Source organism: Harpia harpyja, chromosome Z, assembly GCF_026419915.1.
Source record: "Harpia harpyja isolate bHarHar1 chromosome Z, bHarHar1 primary haplotype, whole genome shotgun sequence".
In the NCBI taxonomy this organism is placed as follows: Eukaryota; Metazoa; Chordata; class Aves; order Accipitriformes; family Accipitridae; genus Harpia; species Harpia harpyja.
The window spans coordinates 87,421,492-87,436,143 of NC_068969.1; the positions used below are offsets into that span (position 1 = coordinate 87,421,492).

General features: G+C 44.9%; 1 protein-coding gene across 1 annotated transcript in view; it reads right to left on the minus strand.

The window, feature by feature from the left end:
* The window catches only part of DMRT1 (doublesex and mab-3 related transcription factor 1), a 63,454-nt gene that overhangs the window by 22,615 nt on the left and 26,187 nt on the right, over positions 1 to 14,652 (minus strand). The window contains exon 4 of the mRNA XM_052778117.1: positions 3,974 to 4,136. Within this exon, the coding sequence (XP_052634077.1) occupies positions 3,974 to 4,136 (163 nt within the window). The remainder of the gene's footprint in view (positions 1 to 3,973; positions 4,137 to 14,652) is intronic.

Below are 14,652 nucleotides of genomic sequence, written 5' to 3' on the forward strand. Positions count from 1 at the left end.
CTTTTACTCAGTGGAAACAGGACCCAGAGCAAGGTACCCAGTCCTGATCCAAGCATGTGCTTTCTTGCTCTCTCAAGCCAAGGTCTTGTGCAGGTATTTCACAAATCTAAGTGCAGGAGGGCCTGATTCAAAAGCAGTGGAAGGTGCTATCCAGTTCTGGGCAATGATCCAATCCTGAAAAAGCCCCATTTAAAAAAAAAAAAGAAAAAAGCAACTGTCCCACAGAAATCAATGGGAATAAGGCACTTGGCTTTTGGAGATGAAATACCCTGTTGTGACCCAGGGCTACCAATACCCAGGGCATTAGAAAATTCCTCCACTTCTTGCACAAGGATCTCTCAGCTTGGCTTCTTTCAAAAGAAAGACATGCGTTAAAGTATGCTTTGCTTGCACAGGGATTGATAACAACTTCTCATTCATCTTTTCCTTTGATTGCTCTTGCAGAAAAAACGAGAGTAAAAATCTTTTGAAAGTTCTGAGTACAAAATCCCTCTCCTACCTAGAAATTATTATATAAAACTTACAACCTGGTGATCTAAGAGAGCCCTCTGAAAACATCCTTATGCCATTTGTCACTGGTTTATCTTCTTTTTCTCCTTTTTTTTCCAGTTTCAGCTGGAAGGGCAGCAGCTGTGCTGAGTTGGAAGCAAACCCATTTTACTTAGAACCACTTCAAATTGCAAGGAGGTTAACTGATGGTGTTTCGCCATTCAGAAAATGTCAGCCCATTATTATATGCAACACACTGTAACATGGTATGACCTCACAAATGTCAGAAGCTTCCTGAGAACTTTGCATCATTCATAAAACCAAAAAAAGTGTAAACCAGTGGTCTGCTAGCTCATCGCTCCTCCCTTTCAATGTAACTGGTCTCAGCAGGCAGTTAACTTACTAGAATAAAATTAATGAAATAGTCTGACTAAAATACTGAGATAATACATGAACTGGCAAAACCTCTATAAAGCTGAAGTTTCAATTTAAGTGTGGGTAATAGACTGCATGTGTTGTAAGACCATCTCAGATCTGTGCTTGGGAATTTAATAACCATTTTTGTTAAAGATAAACGTTTCCTATGTTTTGAGAATTTGGCTGCAAAATTAGGTTTTTATTTTGACTTGCTGATCTTCTATATGCACTGTTACCTTCCTGTAAAATTTCTGGATTAACAATACGCAACTCTTCACACAGATCTTAAAAAAATTAGTTATGGGCTTGCTGCAGGAGTTATTAGGTGAAGTTTTACAGTCTGCATTATATAGCGAGTAAGATCAGATGATCCTAATATTCCCTTCTGGACCCAAAATCTATGAACACGTATTCTTAGAAAGAAAACAAGTCTCCAAGCATGGTTACTACTTCAACTGCAAAAAAGGAAGGAGTAAAATATGATTTGTTTATTTAAAACATGCACTAGCACTGTCTTCAGCCAGTAACAACCACTAACCCTGCAGAAACATGCCACCAGGCTTCATACAAAGCAGTCAGGCACTGTACAGAAAGTTCAGCCCAACAATCAATGGAGAAATGCCTAAGAACGTGTCTTCCGTATGAGGGAGCACTTGCAGCATAGGCAGTCAGTACTTTGGGGGAATGGACCACCCTCTATAATACGCAGAATCCACTGCTCACAGCCTGCTGGCTGACTCGGCACTCACACAGATGACAATAAAAAGGAAAAAAACCTCAAACCCTCTGAGGACTGTCAAAAGCACCAGAAGAAGAACGTCACGGGAGTGTAAATAATTGACTGAGAATATTATTTTGTCCATAGATGGAGAAAGTAAAAGTGGTCATCTCCTCCAAGAACATGCATAACAAAAAAGAAGATGCTTCTAAGAAGCCCATTAAATGCGTACAGTCCTGCTCACATGTTCAAGTTTCTCACAGAAATATTGGTGCCTCTTTCACCCACTACCTCCCTGCTATGGAAAAACACTTCTTCAGAGACTGGAAAATGCTGTTTGATCTCAGTAAATTACATCTCACTGCTTGTCAGTTTCTGATTGATGGTGTAACTTAGGGAACAATATCTGTGTGTGGAATACTGTCTGGAGAAGCAGTCAGGTATTATTGAAAATACAGTATTTATGCAGTTTAAAAATCAGTGGCACATTACGCACAACTTTTTTCTGGAGTGATGAAAAATTACTGAAGTGCATTTGGGAACGAAGGGTATAAGGTCTTTTGTCTATTTGTAAGAACACTCAACTGGTAAGACTTCTTAGTGAGTTAATAGTGATGGATGCAAGAAAAAGTGTCAACTGCAGTTGAGCATAAAGCCAACTGCTTCTCCGACCAATGGGCAGAAAGGAAGACGTCACTGTTCAACGGTGGTCAGAGAAGAGGGAAGAAAATAAAATTGAAGAAAAGAGAAGGAAAATGAACCAAGGATCACTGATTTCTCTAAGCCATTTAAAACTACTGGAGAAGGAGGAAAAGTCTAAGGTTTCATCACACCACATGTCATTTCTTCATCTATCTGATACGTCACAGTTAGTTGGAAGATTTTCAGAAAACAGCCACTCCAAAAGAGCAGCCGCCACCTCAGCATAAATCATTCTGGAGTTACTGAATTCAAGGGCTCAGTGCTGATTTACACAGCTACAGGTGGGACTTTATACACACCTCACCTTCCAAAACTTCATTTGAGTCCTTAAGGTCCTGTCATGACACAACCACTGTATTTTTTACCACAACACAAATGCAACAGACCTGAAGACATCGGCCACAGAAAAGCCATGACTGAAAACAGTTATGGAACCTACACAACACACATCCTTCCATCAGATATAAAGAGCAGAAGATTAATTTCAATGCATGAGTGCATCAAAGAAGCAAATGAGGATGGATGCTGTTGCCAGTGGTGTGACTCTGTGCAAAAAAAAAAACAAAACAAAAAACCACAAAAATTTGGCAGGTGTAAAGTAAAGGAAAATAAATACTTCCCACAGACCACACAAAATTAAACTGCCATATTCATGAATTGCTACAGAGAGACAAAAAGTGTGAGAAGATTATTTCACAATTCATGGAGTGCAAGTCTGCTGCTGGTAACTGAAATGATGGTTCAGCAGCAATCAACAGCTCAGTACACCTTTGAATGCTGTAGGAGCGTGAGGATTTTGAACATACAAAGTAGGATCACCCTACTCTTTGTTTCTCTTCTTGCTTCTCTAGCAGAAGTTACTGTCCCATTCCAGGGACAGGGAAGCAGCTCAATGGTGTTGGTCTACTCCAGCAGGGCCATGTTAACACCTGTCTGTGCACTCTACCTGCTACTGGAGCAAGGGAACAAGGAAGCGAGAGAAACATTGTCAAAACCACAGGGTAAATTCATCAACCATTTCCTGGAAATTATTGCAGATTATAGTAATCCTTAGGACAGCCAAGAAACACTGGATATGAAAAGAAAAAATTATCTGCAGTAGTTTTAAATTAAGTAACACGGTGTGATAAGTCTGAAAGCAAACAAGGAAGCAAGTCTGCAAAGGACTTCATGACACGGTTAGGATGCAGGAATAGTTCCCACATGTGGTTCAGAAAGGACACCAAAGGCTCAGTGGGAGGCCTGTGGAAAAAATCATGGACAGCATTTCTGAGAAGAGAAAAAAAGAGAGGAAAGACAATTCTGTGGTTGGGGCAAAGACAATTCTTTGTTCCTGTGAGGGAGCCAGGTGGTGAGCACCAAAGACAGCCCCTCAAGTGACTCTCTGTACACCTTCAAGACATACACAGGAGCAAAAAGGTACGACTAACTGTCCTCCTGAACCATGAGACTTCTGAAGTACAAGCTTGCACTACTGTGGAGCAGCAGCCCTATGTTGCCACCGCACTACAAGCCTTCCAGAAAACAGCCACCATCTTCTAAACACCTGCTTTCTGATGCCTAGCTTCCTTCCCAGCAGCAACCCACACCTCCCGGGTGCCTGCCCCAAGGCAAGGCGGTCCCAGACACCCCGGTAGGTGCACTTACCTCTCGCTTTTGACTCCGAGTAGCAGGGGATGTCCTCAGAGGTCAGGATTTGGGGGAGGCATGTGGGAACACCAACCCCCTGTCCCAGGTAGGAAGCGGGTGGGTAGTAGGAGCACATGTGGTACTGGGAGCCGACGGCATGGTAGCTCTCCATGCCCTTCACCTGTCAGAGACAGAACCGCAACAGCAGCCTGTGAAAACTGAGCCCCAGCCCCCGCGAGCACCCCGCTGCTCCACATGCACACAATTTTGAAGGAGGTCGCAGAAAGTGGATGGGAAATAAAATCCTGACATGCTGGTCTTGGGTTTTTGCTTTGGCTGGCTCATGGCGTGCCCACATTGCTCAGCGACAGGTGAGCTGGCGTGGGACAGGATGTGACCTAGAGCAGCAGCACCGCCATACCTATGGCTGGTTTATCTTACCTCAGGTGAAGCTGCATCTGGCACACAAGCACATACTCTTTACTGCAAGGAGCTTCCTGGCAAGTTCCCTGCTTATGGCACAGACAACACCAGGGGAAGCTTTCCAGACCCCTTCAACTGCACGCACCTGGCCTGTGTCAGAGAGGAAGCGTCCATCCAGTCCCCACACCTCCCCAGAGACCAACCCATCTCAGACTGGTGGCAACAGCTCTGCCAGGGACCTACGGGGTGGCTAAGCAAGACAGTCCTACTGACTGGCTCCCTCAGGACACGCTCCACGCTGTCTGAGCAGTGGCACATGCACACAAACACATTGCTTTTCTTACAACCCAGGGAGATGGAAAAAATTTTATTGATTTGCCTGGAGAAACCAAGTTGTGGACAGACTACATGGGAAGCCTGTAGTGGAGCCACAGCTGGACACCAGCCAGCAGGTCCACTGTGTCAGCATGGTGTCCACCAGACAACCCCTTCTCCCTCCCTCCCGCAGCATGAAGCAAAGTTGGCAGCACTCAGAAACCAAAGTTCACCCTACTCCAATGCCTTGAAATCATCCAAACTGATCTCCTCAGAGAGGTGGTAATGCTTTTTTAAATTTTTGTTTTATGAAAGAACTACCATCTGCTATTATTTGTTCCAAAGCTCTGCAACATAACGTGGCTACAGTGCTCCAAAAAATGCAGCCAACCACTTCACAGGATTAAGATTTTCAACAGGAAAGGTAACACTACCTGGTCTCCTTAAGTCTGCTGGGCAGTGAATGACTGTAAGATGGAAAGCTTCTGGGCAGACAAAAAATATCAGAGTTTTGTACCAGCTATAAAGGTAGCAGTGCCAACAGTAACACACATCCAGCTAGGCCATTAGATGTCACCTTTGCAAGCAGAAGTGCTTGACAGCCTTTTCAGCTGCGTCTCACCTCGGTTAGAGGAGCTCTGCCCACTCCACTTTGGTTCCCTCGGGTCCCAGGCAGCCGCACATGGAGCCGTGCTCCTCAGCCCTTCTCAGGCTGCGAAACTCAGACCCGGGGAGCAGCAGAGGCAGGGGGTGAACCTGCTGTCCCAGACAGCTGCCCAGTGCCAGCAGACCCCCAGGGTCTGGTCCTGGCAGGAGCCACCAGTGCCTCCCAGCAAAGCAGCCAGAATGCAGTCACTTCTTGTTTTCGAGGGGTCCCCTTAGTAATTCGATATTCATTTTAGTATGCCTAGCTGGAAATAACATGGCCCGAGTCACATAAAATCCTGCTGGTTCTCTCTGAGACGAGGGCAACATCCTCCTTTCCATGCGGAGCCAGGTTTGCAGCGAGATTAAGTGCTGAGAGAGAGCAGTGGCTGTTTACAGGAAGCAAAGTATACCTCTGCCTGCCTTCTGACAGCAGCACAGCTGCACGTATTTGCACGTATACTGAGGGATTTGCACAACACGCTTTTAGTCTGTGAAAGTAAGAGGTCTTCTATTATAAGTTAAAGCAGTACTTAAAAGGTGATTTTTCTACCATCTGCACCCTATGCATGCAGAAAAAGTTCAACATGTACCGAAGTTTCATCCATGATAAATAGTAAATTGCACTTAAAATATTTAATGTGTCATCCCAAGGAGGCCTGAACTCAAAAGAACCACTGACATCCCCTCTGCTGTTCTGAAAAAGGGCAGCCTCCTCTTGGAAACTGACATCTGTACTTTGCACAGACTCCCTCAATAAAACCCAGGCTGCCTCTGCCCTGGAATTATGGATTAGCAATACAAACTGCTCAAAATCTCAGTCCAAAAGCCATTTTGCATCTGCACATCTGCAAAGCTCAACAGCTCTAGAAGTACTGGGGAAAAAAAGTCAGCAAACTCCTCTCTGCCTGCCATTTTGCACACACCATCTTCCTTCCCTTGGTGGGGCAGGGCTGTGGGCAGCATCCGCGGTCCTCACTTCACCACCTTTCCCTTGAGCAAGTCCACATGTGCGGGCGTACAACTGAGAAAAGGTTGCCTGCAGGAGACAGCATTATTTCAGCTGTAACAAAATGGAGGGATCATTCCCTGGCACTGAAACGACCACGTGCGTGTTTCCTCTCCCTGGTAGAGCGGATGCAGTGACCTGTTTCCTTTCAGAGCTTTTTTAGGGTTTTTCTCCATTTCTTAAAAAAACAACTCACCTAAAATCTCTGGATGCAATGAATTATTACTACTATTATTATTAGTGTGTGGTAGCTGGCTAGCAAGAGACATGTTTTATAATCTTATTACCCACACCAAGTCTATGAACCACACACAGTTCGACCGACAGTCAGAAGCTTGGTTTTGCAAAGAATATGCTGTGTATTAACTGCTGAAGAAAATCTAAGCTTTTGGTTTTGTTTTATTAAACTGTTTAGAATACACACCGCAGTAAATCTGAACCATAAGGTTTCCTTTTTATAGTGCTTAGCAATCCTATTTTACAGTAACAATAAAAAAACAACCAGTCGTAAAAATTCTTGACCTTAGCTCTGCATTAAAAAGGGGACTTAGGAGATCATTACCCCATGAGAAGGGGCATTTGCTCTGTATTAACTCCTGCAGCTCTGGAGAGTCCTTACACATTTTTGGGTGCCCGCAAGGGATATAAAAATAGCCCTGGGGAGGGCCTGGAATATTCAGATTATTTCTAACCTGAGGCAGTTCGGCCTTCAAAACGCTGCAGCCACATGCCAGGTTTGGGGTCCTTCCCTGGGTCCTGCCCTGGGGAAATGCTGGGCTCATGCAGGGATCACAGGAGGAGACGCCTGGCCCTCTGGTGTCTCCTCCTGCCTCCCTCGCCCCTTCCAGCCCTACACCAAGGCCAAGACAGGCAAGGGTCCCACAAGCCACTCTGGTTTCTATCACCGCAGGCTAGGTGCTGTAAGAATGAGGCAAGTTTTAGGTGAGGAAGTGCTGTGGAAGGTAAGTGCATGCACTTGCTCTTTGCAGAGAGCAAGTTGGGCTCCTGAGTTGAACACCTAAGTTGCTGACTTACAGTGCATCCCCTTCCACCCGCACATCGCTCGTGCCCTGCCCCAGCTGCAGGACTGATTCACCAAGCACCTCACTCTCTTCAGTGGGAGACGCAGATCATCGGAGAAGCACATTTGGCCTATTCAACATTTATGGGTTCCCCTAAATTATACAACACAGCGCACTCTCAGTAACTTTTTAAAGGAAGTACTGCAAGCAATAGTAGGATGCTTATAACTCATGAACAAATAAATATGGCCTGATTAACAGAGCACGCATGCAGTGGAAATTCTTCCCTTGTTCCCTTGTAAAGCCAATATGGGGAATCAAGAGGCAGCTACAGCTTGTCCACAAACAGGCAAGCTGGAAGCAGGATTTGTCCGTCACTGAGCACAACAGCCAGTGCAGCCCTACAGCAGTGCCCAACAGTGACAGAATATGTAGCAAAAGCCAGAGAAGCATAAAGAGAATGCTCTTAGAATCATAGAATCATAGAATCATTTAGGTTGGAAAAGACCTTCAAGATCATAGAGTCCAACCATCAACCATGCCCACTAAACCATGCCCTGAATTACGCCGTCTATTCGCTTTTTGAATACCTCCAGGGATGGATGAATACCTCCACCACTTTCCTGGGCAGTCTATTCCAATGTCTGACAACCTTTCAGTACAGAAATTTTTCCTAATATCCAACCTAAATCTCCCTTGCCGCAACTTGAGGCCATTTCCTCTCGTCCTATCTCCAGCCACCTGACAGAAGAGACCAGTACCCTCCTCACTACAACCTTCTTTCAGGTAGTTGTAGAGAGCGATAAGGTCTCCCCTCAGCCTCCTTTCCTCCAGACTAAACAGCCCCAGCTCCCTCAGCTGCTCCTCATAAGACTAATGCTCCAGGCCCCTCACCAGCTTGGTTGCCCTTCTCTGGACACCCTCCAGCACCTCAATGTCTTTCCTGTAGTGAGGGGCCCAAAACTGAACACAGTACTTGAGGTGCGGCCTCACCAGTGCCCAGTACAGGGGGATGATCACCTCCCTGCTACTGCTGGCCACACTGTTCCTGATACAGGCCAGGATGCCGTTGGCCTTCTTGGCCACCTGGGCACACTGCTGGCTTGTATTCAGCCGGCTGTCAACCAGCACCCCCAGGTCTTTCTCTGCCGGGCAGCTTTCCAGCCACTCTTCCTTCCCAAGCCTGTAGCACTCCATGGGGTTGCTGTGACCAAAGTGCAGGACCCGGCACTTGGCCTTGTTGAACCTCATACAGTTGGCCTCAGCCCATCGATCCAGCCTGTCCAGATCCCTCCGTAGAGCCTAAACTACCCTCAAGCAGATCAACCCTCCCTCCCAACTTGGTGTCGTCTGCGAACTTGCTGAGGGTGCACTCGATCCCCTCATCCAAATCATTGATAAAGGTATTAAACAGAACAGGACCCAACACCGAGCCCTGGGGAACACCACTTGTGACCCACCACCAGCTGGATTTAACCCCATTTACCACAACCCTCTGGGCTCGGCCATCCAGCCAGTTTTTCACTCAGTGAAGTGTACACTTGTCCAAGCCATGAAATGCCAGCTTCTCAAGGAGTATGCCATGAGAGACAGTGTCAAAGGCCTTGCTGCAGTCCAGGTAGACAACATCCACAGCATTTCCCTCATCCACTAGGTGGGTCAACTGGTCATAGAAGGAGTTCAGGTTGGTCAAGCAGGACCTGCCTTTCGTAAACGCATCCTGACTGGGCCTGATCCCCTGCTTGTCCTGGGCTTGCCATGTGAGTGCTCTCAAGACAAACTGTTCCGTAATCTTCCCCAGTACCGAGGTCAGGCTGACAGGCCTGTAGCTCCCCAGATCCTCCCTCCGACCCTTCTTGTAAATAGGAGTCACACTGGCAAGCCTCCAGTCCTCTGGGACCTCCCCTGTTGACCAGGATCACTGATAGATGATGGAGAGTGGCTTGGCAAGGACCTCCGCCAGTTCCCTCAGTACTCTTGGATGGATCCCATCGGGTCCCATAGATTTGTGAGTGTCCAGATGGCATAGTAAGTCACTAACTATTTCCTCCTGGATTAAGAGGGGTATGTTCTGCTCTTCATCCTTACCTTCCAGCTCAGGGGGTGAAGTACCCTGAGGATAACTGGTCTCCCTATTAAAGACTGAGGCAAAGAAGGTATTAAGTACCTCAGCCTTTTCCTCATCTCTGGTGGCTACATTCCCTTCTGTATCCATTAAAGGACAGATATTCTCCTTGGGATTCTTTTTACTGTTAACATATTTGTAAAAACATTTTTTGTTGTCCCTTACAATAGTGGCCAGATTTAGTTCTAGCAACTCTTCCATCAGTTCAGACCATTCCTGCAAAAAAGCTTTCTCAACAGCTGGTGGAAGAGCAACGTAAAGCCCAGCTTCTCCTTACAAGCTCCTGGCAGCATTTGCCTAACCTTTACACATCTTCTTCACCGAGGAAGAGCCGCGGAGAGGAGAGAAAAAAGGCAAGGCAGGCACAAGTAGTGGCTCACTTCTCCTTCCAGCCTCAGAGACTCGAAAATGGTCCTGCCCTTCCCAGATGATTTATTCAGACAAAACATCATCCAGCTAATTATTTTATTTGCAGAAGCTGCCAGGCACAATCTCCTTGCGAGCAAACCAGTGTTACTCTTAGCAGCACCTTCACATTTTGCAGTTGTTCTGACTATGGGGCTTATTCCCAAGAAGGACAAGTGGGAGGAGGTCGCAGGTGCTAATCCTGGGTGACAAGGGCTGCAAAAAATTCAGAGCAACATAAGAGATCAAAGTACTACCTTTCAGCTCTGCCACTGGAGTGCCACGTGATCTTGGCCAAATCACTTCCCTCAGGTTTTCCATCCCTCTGTCTCACCCATGACTCACCAACAGCTGCCTTAAAACAAAACCAGTAATTATGGAAACACCAGAGAAACTCTGTTAAAAGTTTTTACATAGCTTCCTCCTTCTGCCTTGATCTTAAAAATAAAGCCACCTTTAGGGGGCATAAAATTGCATTTTGCATTTATGTGTTGTTGTTTGTGCACAACAGAATTCACAGGTTGGTTTTTGGCATGAGGCAAGAAGGCATCCACAGGGCACCAAAGTGGAAATCCAGACATCAAGAATCTCCAATCTGTCACCTGCAGGCTGTGTGACTGTGGGCAAGTTATTTAACACTTCCCTGCCTCGGTTTCCCCACCTGTAAACCAGGATTGCTGTGACCCTCCCACCTTGCAGTGATACTGCCCATGAGCTGACCCCTCACAACTACTGCTGCACTCACGCTGCCCAAGGTGGCTTTGTTTCATTCCTAAAACCAGCTAAGCATATTTTCCAGCACCAGGAAAAAACGAGTCTGTGATACCCTGCCTTGACTTACTTTGATTCTAGCACAGAAAATACAAGAGACATCTATATCTGTCCCTCCTTGATAGACAAACTTAATTAACCTTTGCTATTCTGTTCCAACCTATTCTTTTAGACAAAGGCAGTGACCCATAAACAATATGTTACCATCAGAATCTCAACTGCGGTGACACCTAGAGATATAGCCCTATCAGCAATATCGGAAAATAAACCACTTAGATTAGCTCCTCCAAGAAATATGGATTGCATTCATGTCACACATGAGCTGTCAGAAACATTAGGATACTTTTAGCATAAATCTGTAGTGTGAAGGGAATGTTATGAATACAGTATATAATACACTGCTTACACATAAAATTAGGATTGTGTCGGGTGACTTGCACAATGTGTATATATTACACACATACACGCACATATATTTTACACTTTTTACACCTATTTCTGGAGAGTTAGACTGCACATTTCTGTAAGAAGGTCAGGCTTATTGGAGGAAGAACTGTGCCAGAAACTAGAAACAGGTTGTAGAAGCTGAAAAGAGCAATCTTTTTTACTAGCAAGCAGCTATTCTTAAGAGTGCGAATGCTAGCTGCCCTATCACTGCCACACTTTTCTGGATTTAGTAAAAGACAGTTTTATATGTTTGCTACTTTTTAAGAAATCCTTACAAAACGGTTTCCTACCTCAGCAATGCTAAATATTTCACTTCCAAATGGTAAAAGTAATTCCCATATTAGAAAATCAGTTAAAATTTCTCAGTCTGACTCTCACCAATACTTATTTCAGTGTTTTGCTCTAAACTGGTTTAAGGAAAGAACAAAAAAGTTGCTGTTTTGGAAGTGAGAATACTGGTTTGCCAAGCCGCATTAAAAAAAAGGAAAGAAAGAAAGAGAAAAAAACAGCTCAGAAAGCATGAAACAGAAATTACATGAAAATCTCAAATTTGCCCAAAACCTCCCCAGCCAGCCTTAACCTTTCTCCAAAGCAGGATCCCTGGAGTTACCAGAGTAACAAAGAAAATGCAGCCACTGGTCCCGAGGTGTGGGGGCATATTCTGCATCTTGCAGATTTGTAATGGTCCGGCTGTAGGAACCAGAAAAGTTTTAACACTTTTTGGGGAGGACACCAACTCACATGGAGTCACGATTATCCTTATGCTGTGGGTCACACGCCAGCAGTTTCATCGCCTGGAGAATTAAACCTGATTAGATTCGGACGTGTCCATCCAGGTTTACTTTTGTTGTGCTGCAGTCACCCCATGATTTTCCAGTTGCTGTCCCTAAGTGGGTCGCAGTGAGACCAGTTTCAGAAGCACCAATTTCCACTGTATACCAACATGCTCTGACTTGCAGCATTAATGTGGGTGAACTCATTTAACTGTTAATTGGACTGAATGCACATAGATTCCTCTTGTAATGAACAATTATGAGAGCTTCAAGGGAGGGTGCAGATGCTCACACAGAACTGGAATGAAAGGAGATGCACAGTAACCACCACACCTGCTACATTTCTTCTCCAACCTAAGCTTGTCTTTTCTTCTTCAGGTGCAACACCAGACATACCTGATTATCTGCCTTAGAGCTGGCAAAAGCGGCAGAATATAAATGAACGAAGGAGTCTCGGCCAAAACTATCATCTTCATTATGCTTATCAAATCATGATGGATACAGCTTCTGGGATAATTATATAAAAATTAACAAAACCTACACAGAAATATCTAAAAAATTTGCACTGCTATGAATCCATTCAAGTACAGGAGCCTCTGCTAAGAACAAAGACTAATGAAATCTGACATTAATCTACATTAAAGATTCAGTGATTCAGTTTATTTGCCAAGGCTCAATGATGCATTAATCCTCATCCCATCCCACACACACTCACACGTTTCCTCCCTGGCTTTTCTCCCTTGCTCCCTAAACTCTGAAACAGCAGAAAGCTGGGCTGCTCAAGGCCTTGTCTGCATCCAGAAGTTATCTTACTTTAAGTATGCAATTATCCTTGTGTTACGGTTATCCCAGAACAAGCAAGCCTCCAACAACAAAGCCTGGAAAAGGCAGGAATCTCGTCTACACTGCTTAAACTAGGATACCTTCCAGTGAGAACATGGGTGGCTTATACCAACAAAGAAACCCTCCTGTGGGCTCACAGCTTAGCAAGCTGCCCTGATTTTGTCATAGCAGGCATTGCACAGCTATCATTTTGGTAAAGAAGCAAAAATGAAAAACCTTGATCAAAACAGTTATAGCACTACCAGTCACGTGAACAGATTCACTCATACTGGAAGACTGGTTAAGGAAGCCTATGCATGTAAAAAACAAACTCAGTCAGTACAGGCAGTCCAGCAAAAATCCCTGTGTAGATACAGCTACGTGTTTCCTCTGGAGAGAATCAGCCCGCATAGGTTTGCCAGCAAAACCCCCTGAAGGTGTAATCAAGGTCTGATTCCTCTGCATGGATCATACTTTGAAACTCTCCTGCAACGCCTTACCATGCTTGACAGAGAAACTCATTCATCCTTCTCCATTTAACACTACATTTGTGATCATCCCTTGCTGGTAGCCTTCTATGCACAGAATCAATGTTTAACCATGTGCAGCAGCTGAGAGCTCGTTCCCCTTACAACAAACTATCTTCAGTGCCACACAGTGTTTTACAACCTTGGCATCACTGCACCCACTGCCATCAAGCATTATCTAGCAAGCTCTCACTAAAAGTTTTTATGATTATTTGTGCAATGTTATGCTGTCATAACCCATGCAAACTCATGCAAAGCCCATGATTCGTAACTCTTCCAGCAATAACAATCTTTCTTGCAGATCAGTCTCTGAGAAACAGCTTGTATGTTCAGTGACACTGACCTTGAACTACACTCTGCCCTACTGAACAGGAGAGGAGAGTCCTGGTTTTAGGCCATTTAGAAGCTGGGGAGATGTCAATTCTGCAGGCAGAAAGCACTACCTCTAGTCTCTCTGGACAGACATCTCACCAGAACAGCACTGAGAGATCCCAAAAGGTTTTGCCAGGAGAAATTAAATCTTAGGTGAGGTAAATCACTAAATTCACATGGACATGAATGGTACCACGCAATACATCCCACAAGGTGGGAATGAACACCTAGCACTTGGTGCCTGCTGGTGGAAAGGAAAACGGTCCTTTCTGACAGCAACCTCCTCTTTTTTGCTTAATCACATCTTTGGTATCCCACTAATTTGAGTGCCACTTAAGCAGAAGTTAGTTACAGATTCTGCAGGGCCCCAAGAGAAAAATGCATGGAAAACACACTTTATATTTCTTTAAGGGGTGTCAAAGGTCCCACAAGAAACAGGCAATCTCACAGTGAGACAACAGACCGTCTAGGCCAAGACTTCTTACACATACAGTCTAGTTTCAAATGACAGTACATGACAACAGAACCAAGAGGACGCCATCTTCATTCCAAGGTTTAACGTATTTTAACATACTCTCATGTATCTCTTCCTCAAACACTATGCGCTAGGATAGTCAATACATGTAATTTACTTTCCTTTTTCCCAAGCAAGTAAAACCACAGAAGTTTCTACTGGCTGGAGGAATGGTGAAGTGTGGGACTAGCAGCCTGCAAGAACATTATTTTCACAAAACAAATGTTGCTGCCACTCATTTGTGTTGACAGTGTCTCCAAGCATCAGTTCTGCAGTATGCTCTTACAATCTAGGTACTGCAAAAGCTTCAGAAGAAACTTTCTATCTGAAATACTCTGCTATGACATGCCAGGTTAACTGAACCAAAATCAAAAAGCCAAAAAAGCACTGGCACCTCATCTCATTACCACACAAAAGATCCTACCCCCAGCTTGCCTCAACTAATTCTCCTCTTGCTCTGGTGATCAAATTCAGCAGCTAGAGAGGAGGCTATCAGCTAACCTAACTGAAAAGGTGTACCTCCATGT